General features: G+C 33.2%; 1 protein-coding gene and 1 pseudogene across 1 annotated transcript; both read left to right on the top strand.

Moving 5' to 3' along the window:
- Positions 1 to 605: 605 nt before the first annotated feature.
- Positions 606 to 1664, top strand: LOC112028634 (F-box protein At3g07870). The gene has a single exon (XM_024061322.1). It carries the CDS (start codon positions 606 to 608, stop codon positions 1662 to 1664), a length of 1059 nt encoding a protein of 352 aa, XP_023917090.1.
- Positions 1665 to 11748: 10084 nt separating this feature from the next.
- LOC136069756 (protein BOBBER 1-like) lies at positions 11749 to 12602 on the top strand (annotated as a pseudogene).
- The last annotated feature ends 706 nt before the right edge of the window (positions 12603 to 13308 follow it).

Genomic DNA, 13308 nt, shown 5'->3' with positions numbered 1-13308 from the left:
AATTTGTTTAGGATTGCTAAATTCACTAACCACTACAAATTTACGAATTGTTGGGTTTATTAAAAAATTAATAATTATTAGGTTTCAGTTGTAATTGAGAACACATTCTATAATTGAAGTCTAAACTTATAGATGATAGAATCGGTGTACCGTATTTCCTTTTAATATTTTTTTTCTTATTGTGTTATGTTGGTGTTTGAACTATTTTTTCTTCTCACATCTCTCTACGCTATATATATATATATATATATATTTTTTATCTTTTAATGAATATCTTTCCTTTGTACAATTTCTTTTTTTTTTTTTTTAATTTTAATATACAAGTCTCATCTCACGCACATAGTTTTTTTTTTTTTGCCTCCATTTGGAAAGTGTGTTTTGCACGTTTCTCAACGGACGCATTTTTTATATAGGTCTCATTCACTATTTATGGGATCTATATATTTTTTCATTTAGCAACTTTTTTTTTTTAAATTAGGTCTCATAACACTATTTATATATTTAAAAATTATGTCGCTGTGTTTTCGGTTTTTAATTTTTAGAAATCAGCAATAACCGAATGCTTATACTCGTTTACTTTTACAGTAACCCCAGAGGTAGCAGCAATGTCTGACAACTCACTGCCTGAAGTCTCCAAATCCTTAACCGAAGAAGAAGAAGAAGCAATTTTGTGGGACTCTCTTCCTCCTGAAATCCTAACCCACATTTTGGTACGCTTACCCATAAAATCTATCATCACTTGCACCTGTGTCTCCAAAACATGGAAATCCCTCATCCTAAACCCCGCCTTTATTTCTACCCATCTTCACCACTCCTCCAGCAACAACAACAACCTCCTCCTCTTCAGACTCTACCCTAAGCCTCTCGTCGAAGCTTTCGATGACACGGTCCCAATCGGAAACGAAAAAGAAGTGTATGCTTTATATCGAGACGACATGATCACCAATTTCAATCAATACACCAGGTTTGACGACTTCCCTTTCCATCGCAAAAGCTGTTCTGGAATATTCTGTGTGGTTGGTACTTGTAATGGCTTGATTTTCCTGGTCGATGATTTAAACGGTCACTGTCCCAATTTCTATCTTTGGAACCATTGCGTTAAAAAATACGTGAGACTTCCTTTCCCCTATTTGTTGATTGCCAGTTTCTACACCGTGGCTGTTGGGTTTGGATTTGATTTCAAAACCAATGACTATAAGGTGGTGATGTTTGTCACTCGTGGTCGTGGCTATAGTCATGACCACGAGGACGAGGGTGAATCTCCACCCGAAGTTGAAGTTGAGATTTACTCACTTGCCACTGGAAAATGGAGAGAGGCTACGGCTGAACGTCCCAAATGTCCTGTTCGTGATACCGTCATTGTCCACCTACGCCTACAGGCTTTTGTCAATGGGGCTTTGCATTTGGTTTGTTACAAGACTACTCCAGAAATTAAATTTCTCTACTTTGTCTTGGTGTTTGATTTGGAGGATAAGGTCTTCCGTGAGATACCACTGCCTAAGCATTCAAATATGTTCTTTTGGAAGTGGGTATCTATTATGGCATTTGGGAATTCCATTACTGTGTTCAAACCGGGGTATTCTGTTGACACTCCAAATATATGGGTGTTGAAAAACTATTCAGATGCATCATCATGGACCAAAATTGTAAATTTAGGTGCCTAAGCGCCCCCACAAAGGCCACCTTCACATTTTTACGAAGTTAAAATGCCTAGCCTAAAAGCTTTTAGGAAGAGTGGTGAGGCTATATTGCAAACACATAAAAAATGGCTCGTCTCAAAAGACCTTGAAACCAAAGAGGTTAAAGACCTTGGGATTACTGGATCTAAGTATAGTTTTGTTGATTCTTATGTTGAGAGTCTAGTTTTGCTAGACGAACCTGACCTTGCAAATCCTTATCCTTACTGGCCTTACTAAGGGAAAAAAAGAGGAACAACAACAGACAAGGTACATTTTATTTTCATACTTATTTTTTTTATGGTTATCAGTTTTGTTCTTCATATATACTTGGCATTCATTATGAATTAGATATGAATTTAAATGCTATAAATTCATATTGCTGATTGATTACCTTAATTGAGTGGATTTATATTTAAGATAGATAGCTTATCAAAGTTTTGCTTGCTGTCAATAGAATGTATACCCAACCATCAAAAAACAAAGTGGTTTATGTTGGTCATCAACATTTAGCACGTCTTTTTATTAAGTGGTTGAAAATAAATGGGACTCTGAATTTCATATTTAGCACATTTAGCACATTTTTTTATTAATTGAGTGGATTTATATTTAGGATAGATAGCTTATCAAAGTTTTGCTTGCTGTAAATAGAATGTATACCCAACCATCAAAAAACAAAGTGGTTTATGTTGGTCATCAACATTTAGCACATTTTTTTATTAAGTGGTTGAAAATAAATGGGACTCTGAATTTCATGTTTCTTGCCACTTATAATTTACATTCTATTGATGGATGTACTCAACTTTTTTTTTCTTGATAATGTTCTGGTGACCTCTTTTAACTTCATGTTTTCACAATTGCATTAAATGTTCTTCATGATCTCCTTGGATTATTTATACATTTTTCTTAATCTATCAATTGTGATCATAGTATGCTAAAGATATTGCTTGTACATTTTAAATCTTTAATTGCCTCATGTGCCTTTCTTCTTACTGAAAAGATTCTCATTGCTCCATATTCACTGGCAAAGTAGCTCATCAATAATTATTTCTTGCTTTGGGTGGTTAAGAATTGAAAATGACTTGTTTATAGACCTTTTTTTGAACTAGTTTTGTTATCATTTTTTCCTTAGCATAGTTTGAATATTTTTATCCCATTAAAGTATTTATGCATAGATGTATTTTTTTGTTGACTATATTTTATTCCATTGTTCATCTTTTTCCCTCTTTTAATAGTTTGTGAATGAGTTGGCATATATTTTTTACACAATTGTACAAAGTAGAAGTTCTTATCAAAAGTATAGACCCGTATGCAAGAATTGGTGTTTCACATTGGCTTTAATGGGATGTAGTTCAATGTCTTTGCAAGAATTGGTGTTTCACATTGGCTTTAATGGGATGTAGTTCAATGTCTTTGCAAGTATGGTAGTTTTAATGGGATGTGTTTTCTTTTTGAGAATATAGTCTCAAAATTACAAGATTTGGTTACTGCTGTTTTCTTAAATGTGTATAAGCACTCATGTGTTTGGTAATTGCTTTTGCCCTGTTGTAACTCACTGATGAATATATTCACTTATTTGGAATGGAAAATTTTAGAAGTTCATAAATAGTTAGCATCTTTTTAGCCGTTTAATTTTATGTAATTGAAAACGTGTTGGTGGACAAATCAATCCTTGATTCATAAGAGTGATTTATTAATGTAGCAATGAGGTTGGTGTCAATAATCAAAAGAAAGCAATGAGATTTATGATAGTTTGTGATTTTTGCTTGGCTAGATATTGTTGTACAGATTTTGGTTTTTGAATATATTTCTCTTGTTATGGAGGATGCTAACTTTTGCATCTAGTTTTTTTTACAACCCCCAAAATTTAGGTGGTTGTTTCCCTACTACATAAGGTTCCTTGTAGTCATTCCTCTCACCCCATACCAACCTGTTTAAGGTGAATCTCAATCCATATTCATAACACAAATCCCAAAAAAAAATTCTGCCAAGAACCTAAGTTGGAAACTTTTTCTCAATGATTTAAAAGGCCGAAAATTATTTCTTCTTATACCATTGATGACATAAATTGTATTTGTGTTGTTTCTTTTACTAAGAATTTTTTATATTTCTACACTTTTATTTCTTCTAGAACACATGTCTTCTCTTTATGGTCGCTCTTTGTTATTTTGCCTGATTTCTTATTATTAACTATTAAGTAATTGCTGGCTTTTGAACCCACTTAGATCATTTACCTTGGTCCCCTGGTACACTTGGTTTTGCGGTAAAGGCTTGGAGTGTTTCTTAATATGTATCTGGAAAACCTTCAAGTATCGGTGTAGATTTTTTCCATATGATATTACACTGATTTGCGTTATTTTATCTCCTTTTGCTTTTAGCATAACTCAATAAATGGTCTGATTACTTGTTCAAAAAATAAATCTACTTCTGCTATAAAATCACAGACAATCATGGTTGGTAATGAGCAGGAATGTATTTATGAGAGCATGTTGAGGGATGATACAAACCTTGACTCAAACATGTGTTTTGTGGTCTAGTTGGCTTTGGCTTTACTTTGAAATGTTTGTTTTGGTTGTGCGATATTCCTATTCTCTTATTTTCTTCAGGAGAGCACTGTCTTCTCTTTACAATTGTTATATGTTAAGTAGCAAAATATCTTAATTGCTAACTTTGTAACCTGCTTAGAACATTTACCTTTGTCCCCCATTTACCTTGGTGCACATATTCATTTGCTAAAGGCTTGCCATATTTCTTAATTTGTACATTCTAAAAACCCACAAATCTTAGTGTAGGTTTTTTCTATGCTGTTTCTAAACTGTTTAGTATATTTTTTTTTCTTCTTATGGTATTACATCACAAAAAGGAATGCACTTAAATATTTTTAATTCTTGCAGGACTTTGTGCAATCATGGATGCTGATGAGCTATACATAAGTAACAAACTTTAACCCATTGAAAGAAAAGAGCCAACAAAAAGTTTCTTGGTGATTTGTAGTTTCTTAGTATTGACATTAGTTTATTATGTCAAATTGGATTGTAGTTATACATTAAAGGGTTTATTTTGTTAAACTAATTTGGGCTACACCACTCTTATGTTAGTACTTCCGGAAGATTTGAAGTTTGGTTTCAGTGTGTTTTCAAAATGATTAAGAGCCGTATTGTTGGCCATGCTTGCATTATGTGTGTTATATTTCTCCTTTTTCAATGAGTTAGATAGCAGTTACATCTATTGAATGGGTGTGTAAAGGGAGTGATTCTCACGTACTCCTAGAGTGCGGAGAATGATACTTCGTCCTCTCACGTTTATGGTGAGTTCCACTCATTAAATTCATAGTGGAGTTTACCATGAATGTAAAGGAGGGAGCACCATTTCTCCGTGCTCCGAGAGTACCTAAGAATTTTCCATGTAAAGGTATCTATGGAAAAAACCTATAAATCTATCTTTTAATTTTTGGATATGCACATTTAAGATACTAGGAATGAGTGATGCCTACTACACACTGTGTTTCTGTTTTGTGTATTGCTCGGTCAATGCACAGTCAAGTACGTAATGCCTACTGCTTTGTAAGTTGTAAACCATCTGATGCCTACTGAATGCTGTGTTTGTGTTTGATATTGTGTGTTTTGCTGCTGTGGTGTCTGATATAGTGAGTTTCCTGTGCTACTGTTATGCTAATTGGCTTGTTGCATAATAAATAATAAATTTCAGATTTTAAAAATAATAAATAAAGAAAATCCGGAAGTTTTAAAAGTAGTAACAAATTATGACCTATAACAAGTTAAATTATAAATTGTAGATTTTAACTTTACCTAAATGTTTGATCTTTAAATAACATTACACGTGTTTTTACACTTTTTTCACCCACACGTATTTTCACACATGTTTTCAGTTTTTAAGTATATGTACCAAACACCCTCTAAGTCAGTCTTTTGTTTTTTAGCTTTTATGTATAATTTTTTAAAATTTCACTTTTATTTTTTTAAATAAAAGTATAGTTTAGCATAATTTCAGCAAAAAATTTTGAGCAAAAAACTAAATAAGCTATTGCAAAAAATTAAAGCTATAATAAGACTAAATTAATTTTTTTTAAAGTTTAGAGTGTGCAATTTAAATAAAAAATATATAAAAAATAAACCAATTTGGCTGTGAGTTGAGCCTATGAAATGTTGCCATACTCCACACAAAAAGGTAGGGAAAAAACATTATGGCAAGCAAACTAGAGATGAAAGCCGAGAAGAAGCGCATTGATTGTGTCTTCTTCTATTTTGTCAATTATCGGGATAATACAATTTTCTCAAACTAAAAACTCAAAGTTGGAATTCTCAAATTTCCAAATTCTATTTCTAATATACTAATGACTGCGATTTTTAGACAATGCCTTATACAAGCTTTAATAGTTTTTTAAGTAACCTAAGTTATTTATCAAAAGTTTTAATATCCTTGAAAGAGAGAATATTTTCTAAGTATGTGTTCATGCCAGACATAATCTTTGATGTTTTAGATTTTTTTTTTTAAGTGAGGTGCATTTGTGTATATTGGAAGTACACAAGCAAAAAATTTTGCAAATTTAAGAGTAATAGAAGTTCTAGTTTTATGAAGACTTTATACATTGAATTGGAGCAATGAAGGCAGTTTTGTATGACAGCAGGAAGTTAGTTATAATACAAGCACATGTGTAATATTAGAGTAGGATTAGTTTCATAACAGTTTCTTCCAAAAAATTAGGGAGTTAGTTACACAGATATAGCTTGCTTGCCTCATGTATATATAGGAGTAGTGGCTTTGTATAATTGCATTATTTTGTACTCTCTATTCAATTGCTTTCATCAATAAGAATCTCAGTTTTTTTGAGAGAGAGAGAGTCTTCTAGAATTTTACACCTATCAATTGCTAAGCTCAAGACCTCAAGAATATTCAAATATGAAATTTCATGAAATACAGAAATAGACAAGAAAAATGCTACCTCCAAAGGCTCCAATGACTAAAAAGGACTTTTCATAATGTATAAAAGGGGATATAGAATTCCATCATACCAATTTGCTGTTTTCTTGTATATATTGCAAGTAAGTTTTGCAAGGGGAGGGTTGGCTGTTTCCCATCTTTTCTTCGCGAATGATCTAGTATTATTTGGTAAAGCTGATATGAAGAATTGTCTTAGTATGATGGAAGCCTTGAGGGATTCTATGGTGTTTTTGGGCAAAAGATCAATAAGGAGAAATCTAGGGTCTATTTTTCCCCCAATGTGATTGTCAGTGAATGCGAAGAACTGTGTGAAGTGTTGGGAATTCGATCAATGCCCAAGTTGGGTAAATATCTCGGCTTTCCTTGGAAACAGGTTCCAATAGCAAGACTTTGATTTTATAGTGGAGAGAGTGCAAGCCAAACTGTGCTCACCACAATTCCTACTTATGTAATACAAAACACTCTCCTATCTATTCGTATTCTTGAGTCGCTGGATAGAGTGACTAGAAATTTTGTTTGGGGATCCACCCTAGGCAAACGAAAGATTCATATGATTAGTTGGAGCAAAATACCCAAACCTAGAAAGGAAGGAGGGCTCGGGTTGCAAGCTACTAAGCTGAAGAAAATGACCTTGCTAAATTGAATTGGAGTTATAAAGTGGAAAAGGATAAAGACTAGGCGAGAGTGCTAAGTATTAAATACAGGAATCCGAAGCGGAGTGGTTCCAATGTGTGGGTGGGAATGAAGCGTGGTGGCAATATATTTGTGCAAGGAATAAAGTGGAAGGTTGGTGCAAATAGTAATCTGAATTTTTGGCATGATAAGTGGCTGTTAACCAAGAATGTTAGGAGCATGATTGAAGGCCCTTTATGGAGAGATGAGGAGTATTGTTTGGTGAGAGATATGAGATATGAAGGAAATTACGATTTTTCTAGATGCTCTTTCAATTTCCTTGACAAGCTCACCCTTCTTCTAAAAACTGTTCCTTTCCCAACCAATCACTAGGGTGAAGAAAAAATTGTTTGGGCTTCCTCACCCTCAGGAGACTTTGAGCAAAAGAGTGCTTATGCCATTGCTAGAGGCGATTGCAATTCCTCTAATAGTTTTGATAGAAAATGGATTTGGAACATTAACTCGATGCCTAAAATCAAAACATTTATCTGGAAATGCTTCCTTCATAGTATACCAGTGGGAAAGGTCCTTCAAAAGAGAGGTATTATCTAAGATGCCCAGTGCCAAATCTACAACAATGGTAGGGAGTCAATCCTACATGTTCTCAAGGACTGTAGGTTTGCAAAATCGATTTGGGAAAAGCTTCGCATAAATTGTTATGTCCAGGACTTCTATAACAGGGGTTTATGCGATTGGTTAGCAAAGAATGCGAAGCTGACTTCTTATAAGGTAGAATTAGTTCTTTGGAATATCCTCTTTCTGTTTGCAGTCTAGAAATTGTGGCTGCACAAGAATGATGTGGCCTTCAAGGAGAATCGGCCTAACCAGAATCTATGTAAAGACATTATTCAAGCTAACTGTGAGTACATGTTCTGTGCTAGCAAGGCAGATAGGAGGTTGATCAATAAGGTGGTTCAGGTAAGACAGAATAGACCCAGTGCGGGGTGGTATAAACTCAATTCGAACGGTTTGTAGTTAGGAAATCGAGTGAGAGCTAGTGGTGGTGGATTGATTTGTGATTCTAATGGAGTGTGGATTAAAGGGTTTACTCATAACATTGGAATCTCTTCTAGTGTGGAAGCGGAGTTATAGGCTCTTAGGGATGGTCTATCCTTATGCATTTCTCTTAATATTGTGGCTTCAGAGATAGATATAGATGCAAAAGTTACTCTGGACTGGATTTGAATGAGCATAGTTGTAATCTAAACCACTCACCTCATATTATGAATTGTAGGGCTCTCATCAACCAAGTCTCACAGGTGAAGATGAAGCACTGCTTTCACGAAGCCAATAAATGTGCCAATGCGCTAGCTCGGAAAGGTCCACTCATCTAGTAGGACTTTGTGATTTTTGATAGTCCACTTGTGAACATTGTTATGCTTTTGTTTTATGATAATATTGGCATGTACCATGAGAGGACTCGTCCTCAAATAGTTGTATCCTTTGGGTAGTTTTTTAATTTAATCTCCTATTTATCCACACAAAAAAAAAAAAAAAAAAATGGTACCAACTGATTGTGCAATACTGCAATGCCTGAAGTACAATCATACTGTCTTCTTTTCCAATTATTTAGACTCAGGTCATCCTTTCAAATTGGAACCAATGTTGCTAATTGTTTTTAGTTTTGAACTTTTGATTTTCAAATTATATCTGATATGGCAGTTTGTGTATTCTTATTTAAGCACGTTATCAGGTGGAATCAAATTGCTCTGGTAGGTTGGGTCCAGTAAGTCCATGGACACGCCTAATTTTCTCAATTTGAGCAAATCAATGAAATGTGACGGTTTTGCAATTGCATAAGAGCATCTCCAACAAACTAGCCAAAGTCATTTTTTGGAGAGCAAACCCAAAAAAAATAAATAAATAAATAAAAAAGAGCTCCAACAGACTCTCTAAAAGGAAAACTTTTTCAAATCTTTTTTGGAGTTGCTACAATAGTTCTCTAGACTTGGAGAGCATAGTAGCTACTCCAATTGAATTTTTCTCCTTTAAAAAAAAAAAATCAAACAACTCAATAAAAAAACAATTATTTCTCTCTCCTCTCATCTCTTTGTTTTAGTTTCTTTGCTTCTCTCTTAGAGACTCAAACGTCTCACATAATCAAAATACAAAACAAAATCTATTTATTATAACAACAAAATTGAATCAAAACAAGAAAATAAGGGGAAAAAAAAAGTCAAGCCAATCTGACCGAGTCTGCTGCTTGGTGAAAGCCAATCTCTGCTAGCTTTGTCCTTCCGACGACTCTCAATCTCCGCTGGCCTTCTCCCTCTCTCTGTGCTACATTCTTTCTCCCTCTCTCTCTTCTATTTTCTCTGATGTGATAAATGTAAACTGTGAGTAAATAGAATAACGGACAAGGATTTTTTTTTTGGGATAAAAAGAATGGTTGAGGTTGAGTAATAAATTGGATGTGAAAATGTGTGGTCATTAAAATTAGTAGGTTGAAATTTTATATGTAATTCATTAATAAGATAGAACGTGAGATGATTTTTGTTGTGTGTTAATTTTTATTGGGTATATGTGATTAGTTAATTAATATTAGATTTTTAGTATTTTACACTCATTAACTCATTTGGCACAAAGATTAAAAAACTTAAGTAGACACATGACACAAACTTAAGTGGATAATTATGGTATACTCCCCACATAAATTTAAACACATTATGCAAAATTGTGTTCTAATTTCAAATTCTAATTGAACTTACTCTAAGCTTTGCCTATATATATATAGAGCATGTAACATATACATATGTATAGATACATTTAAAATTAAACACAATTTTTATTATAAAAATATAAATAATTAGTCAATTTTTTTTTAAGTAAACGTAATTAGTCACATATTAAAAATTCATACCTAAATTTAATAATACTTATGATCTTTTTTTTTTCTAATTTTTAATAAAATCATATTTAGTAAGACAGAACATGTGGTGATTTTCATTTTGTAGTGATTTTTATTAAGTATATGTGATTAATTTTTATTTATTTATTTTATAGTTCATTAATATTATTCTTAGTATTTTGCAATCATTAACTCATTTTCACAAAGATTAAAAAACTTAAGTGGAAACATGACACAAACTTAAGTGGATAATTATAGTATAGTCTACACATAAATTTAGACACATAGCACAAAAGTAGATTCTAATTTCAAATTCTAATTGAATTATCTCTAAACTTTACTTGTTAATATATATATATATATATAGAAACAGCTAATTTAGTTGAAACAAAAAATTTCTTACTAAAAATATATTAAATAAAATTAAAAATTAATTAAAATAATATAATATAACCGATAAGTTGACGAATTGTATTTGGAGTTTGGAGGATAATAAAATTATCACTATTCTTATTTGCAAGAGAGATCAGAGCGAGTGGTGAAAATCTTTGTTGAAGGGTTATCCAGAGATTGACACACAAAAAGCTGAACCAGAGCCAAGCAAGTTGTCTGACTTGGACTCCGAGACCCGTTCTGCAGTGGAGAAGACGATGTTTGATCAGACGCAGAAACAGAAGGGACTTCCAACAAGCGATGAGATTAAACAAGGACAGCTGAAGAAACAATTCATGGCTCAGAATCCCAACACGAAATTCCCCCCAGGAGCTCAGTTCATGTGAGATTAGGAAGACAACGAAAAGATTTGATCTTTTTAGTTTGTAGTAGATGTTTATGGCTATATGTAGTTCTAATTTTTATTGCTTTCGTTTAGGATTAAGGATTTGTTTAAAGTTTAACCATTGTCATCGTGTGCTATTCAATATCAATTGTGGGCTTTTCAGATTTATCAAACTTCAATTTTTGGTTGGATTTATTATAATCTGTAATCTTTTTAGCTCGTAGATTAAGGATTTGTTTACAGATTTAAGCTTGAGATCATATGCTATACAGTAAAAATTGGGGGGTTTTTCAAATTTATCAAAGTTCAATTTTTGGTTGGATTTTTTTTTTTTTTTTTTTTTGGGGGGGGGGGGGGGGTACTATCATTAAACATGGAACAAAAGGCAAATACATCAGGTTCAGCAGCAATGCTGGATGGCCAACTTAGTGGTTGGATTTATAATAATAATCTGTAATCTGATATATGTGAGAACAAGTTTTATATTAGCTATTAGTAACATTGTAATTTTTTGGCTAAATTTAAGCCTGGTTAGACTTAGTGGTTGGATTTATAATAATAATCTGTAATCTGATATATGTGAGAACAAGTTTTATATTAGCTATTAGTAACATTGTAATTTTTTGGCTAAATTTAAGCCTGGTTAGATGCACTGACCATCCAATTTGCATTGTATACTGATTTAATTCTTTATGTACTGTGTGGGTACATTGAAATTGAGGGAATAGACTATAGAGTGTAANTATTATCCAAACATACTATACAACCCATAAACAAATAAGCTAAATAGTAAAATAACAAATTAATATAAACTTATCCCAAATAAATCATGGATTACCGGAATCCTGTCAGAACCTAATACCCAAAAATTCACAAAACCCTCCATGGATATCCTAGCCTCCTAGCGTTCCTTGGTAGTTTCCCAACAAACCCAGTGAATCCAACAACTTTGTCAGTCATGGCCATCCTCTCTGTTTATGAAGAAGATCAGCAGAATCAACAACCTTCTTCTTCTAAGAAAGAGATCATTCTTGCTGAGAAGGAAGCCGAGGCCAAAAAGTCAGAGGAGGAGGAGAAGCAGCATAAAGAGAACAAACCTGTTTCTAACAAAGACAACGGCCTAGATATAGAGAATTATTCATGGGATCAATCCCTTTAAGAAGTCACTGTAAACGTGCCAGTCCCACAAGGCACTAAATCCAGCCTTCTTTTGTGTGACATAAAGACAAACTCTTTGAAGGTTGGGCTCAAGGGCCTCCAATCATCGATGGACAGCTATTCAAGCCTGTGAAAGTTGACGATTGTATTTGGAGTTTGGAGGATAATAAAATTATCACTATTCTTATTTGCAAGAGAGATCAGAGCGAGTGGTGAAAATCTTTGTTGAAGGGTTATCCAGAGATTGACACACAAAAAGCTGAACCAGAGCCAAGCAAGTTGTCTGACTTGGACTCCGAGACCCGTTCTGCAGTGGAGAAGACGATGTTTGATCAGACGCAGAAACAGAAGGGACTTCCAACAAGCGATGAGATTAAACAAGGACAGCTGAAGAAACAATTCATGGCTCAGAATCCCAACACGAAATTCCCCCCAGGAGCTCAGTTCATGTGAGATTAGGAAGACAACGAAAAGATTTGATCTTTTTAGTTTGTAGTAGATGTTTATGGCTATATGATTGAGGGAATAGACTATAGAGTGTAATTATATAAACAGAGCTTGCATAAATTTATAGAGTGGTGATAATTAGAAATTATTTGTAATTGTAAAATTGTGTATGACAATGAATAACTCATAGTATGCAATAATAATTAGTAAAATTTATAAAAACTAGTAATATCATGCCTTAATGTAAAAGAAAAAACATTTTAAGGCTCCACGCAAAGATTGATATTAAATTTTTTTTTTGTTTGTTTAATAATAGAATTTAAATTGAAATATATAAATATGGTAAAGTTTAGATATTGTTTCTTAGGTTCATTTTTTAAGATTCAGCCATGTGACTTTTTTCTCATAAAATGAAAATGTATTTTTAGTTAAGTACAGCCATATGGCTAAATCTTAAGAGATGAACCTAAGGAACAGTACCTAAACTTTATCCTGTATATATATATATATATATAATTACAACATGAAGTCCTGAGCGTCTCTTTTAAAAACACCAAAACGTGTTAATTGAACTACTAGACTCTTGATAATTAGAACTTAGTACATCATCATCAATTTCCGCAGGAGGTTTTGTCTATTTGATAAAGTTTTTGTCTCCCTATAATGGGAGGATTAAAATGATGAGTTCTATTGGTTGAACAAGACAATGTCTTTTTCGTGTGTACCATTGTTATATTTCTCGTGCAAAACTCAGTGGATGATGGGGG

Source organism: Quercus suber, unplaced genomic scaffold (assembly GCF_002906115.3).
Source record: "Quercus suber isolate HL8 unplaced genomic scaffold, Cork oak 2.0 scaffold_187, whole genome shotgun sequence".
NCBI lineage: Eukaryota > Viridiplantae > Streptophyta > Magnoliopsida > Fagales > Fagaceae > Quercus > Quercus suber.
The sequence above is the reverse complement of the archived record's forward strand: the minus strand, read 5'-3'. Positions and strand labels throughout refer to the sequence as shown.

What these genes read in the sequence shown, in the direction of transcription:
- LOC112028634 (XM_024061322.1), top strand. Translation starts at nt 606, where the DNA reads ATGTCTGACAACTCACTGCCTGAAGTCTCCAAATCCTTAACCGAAGAA.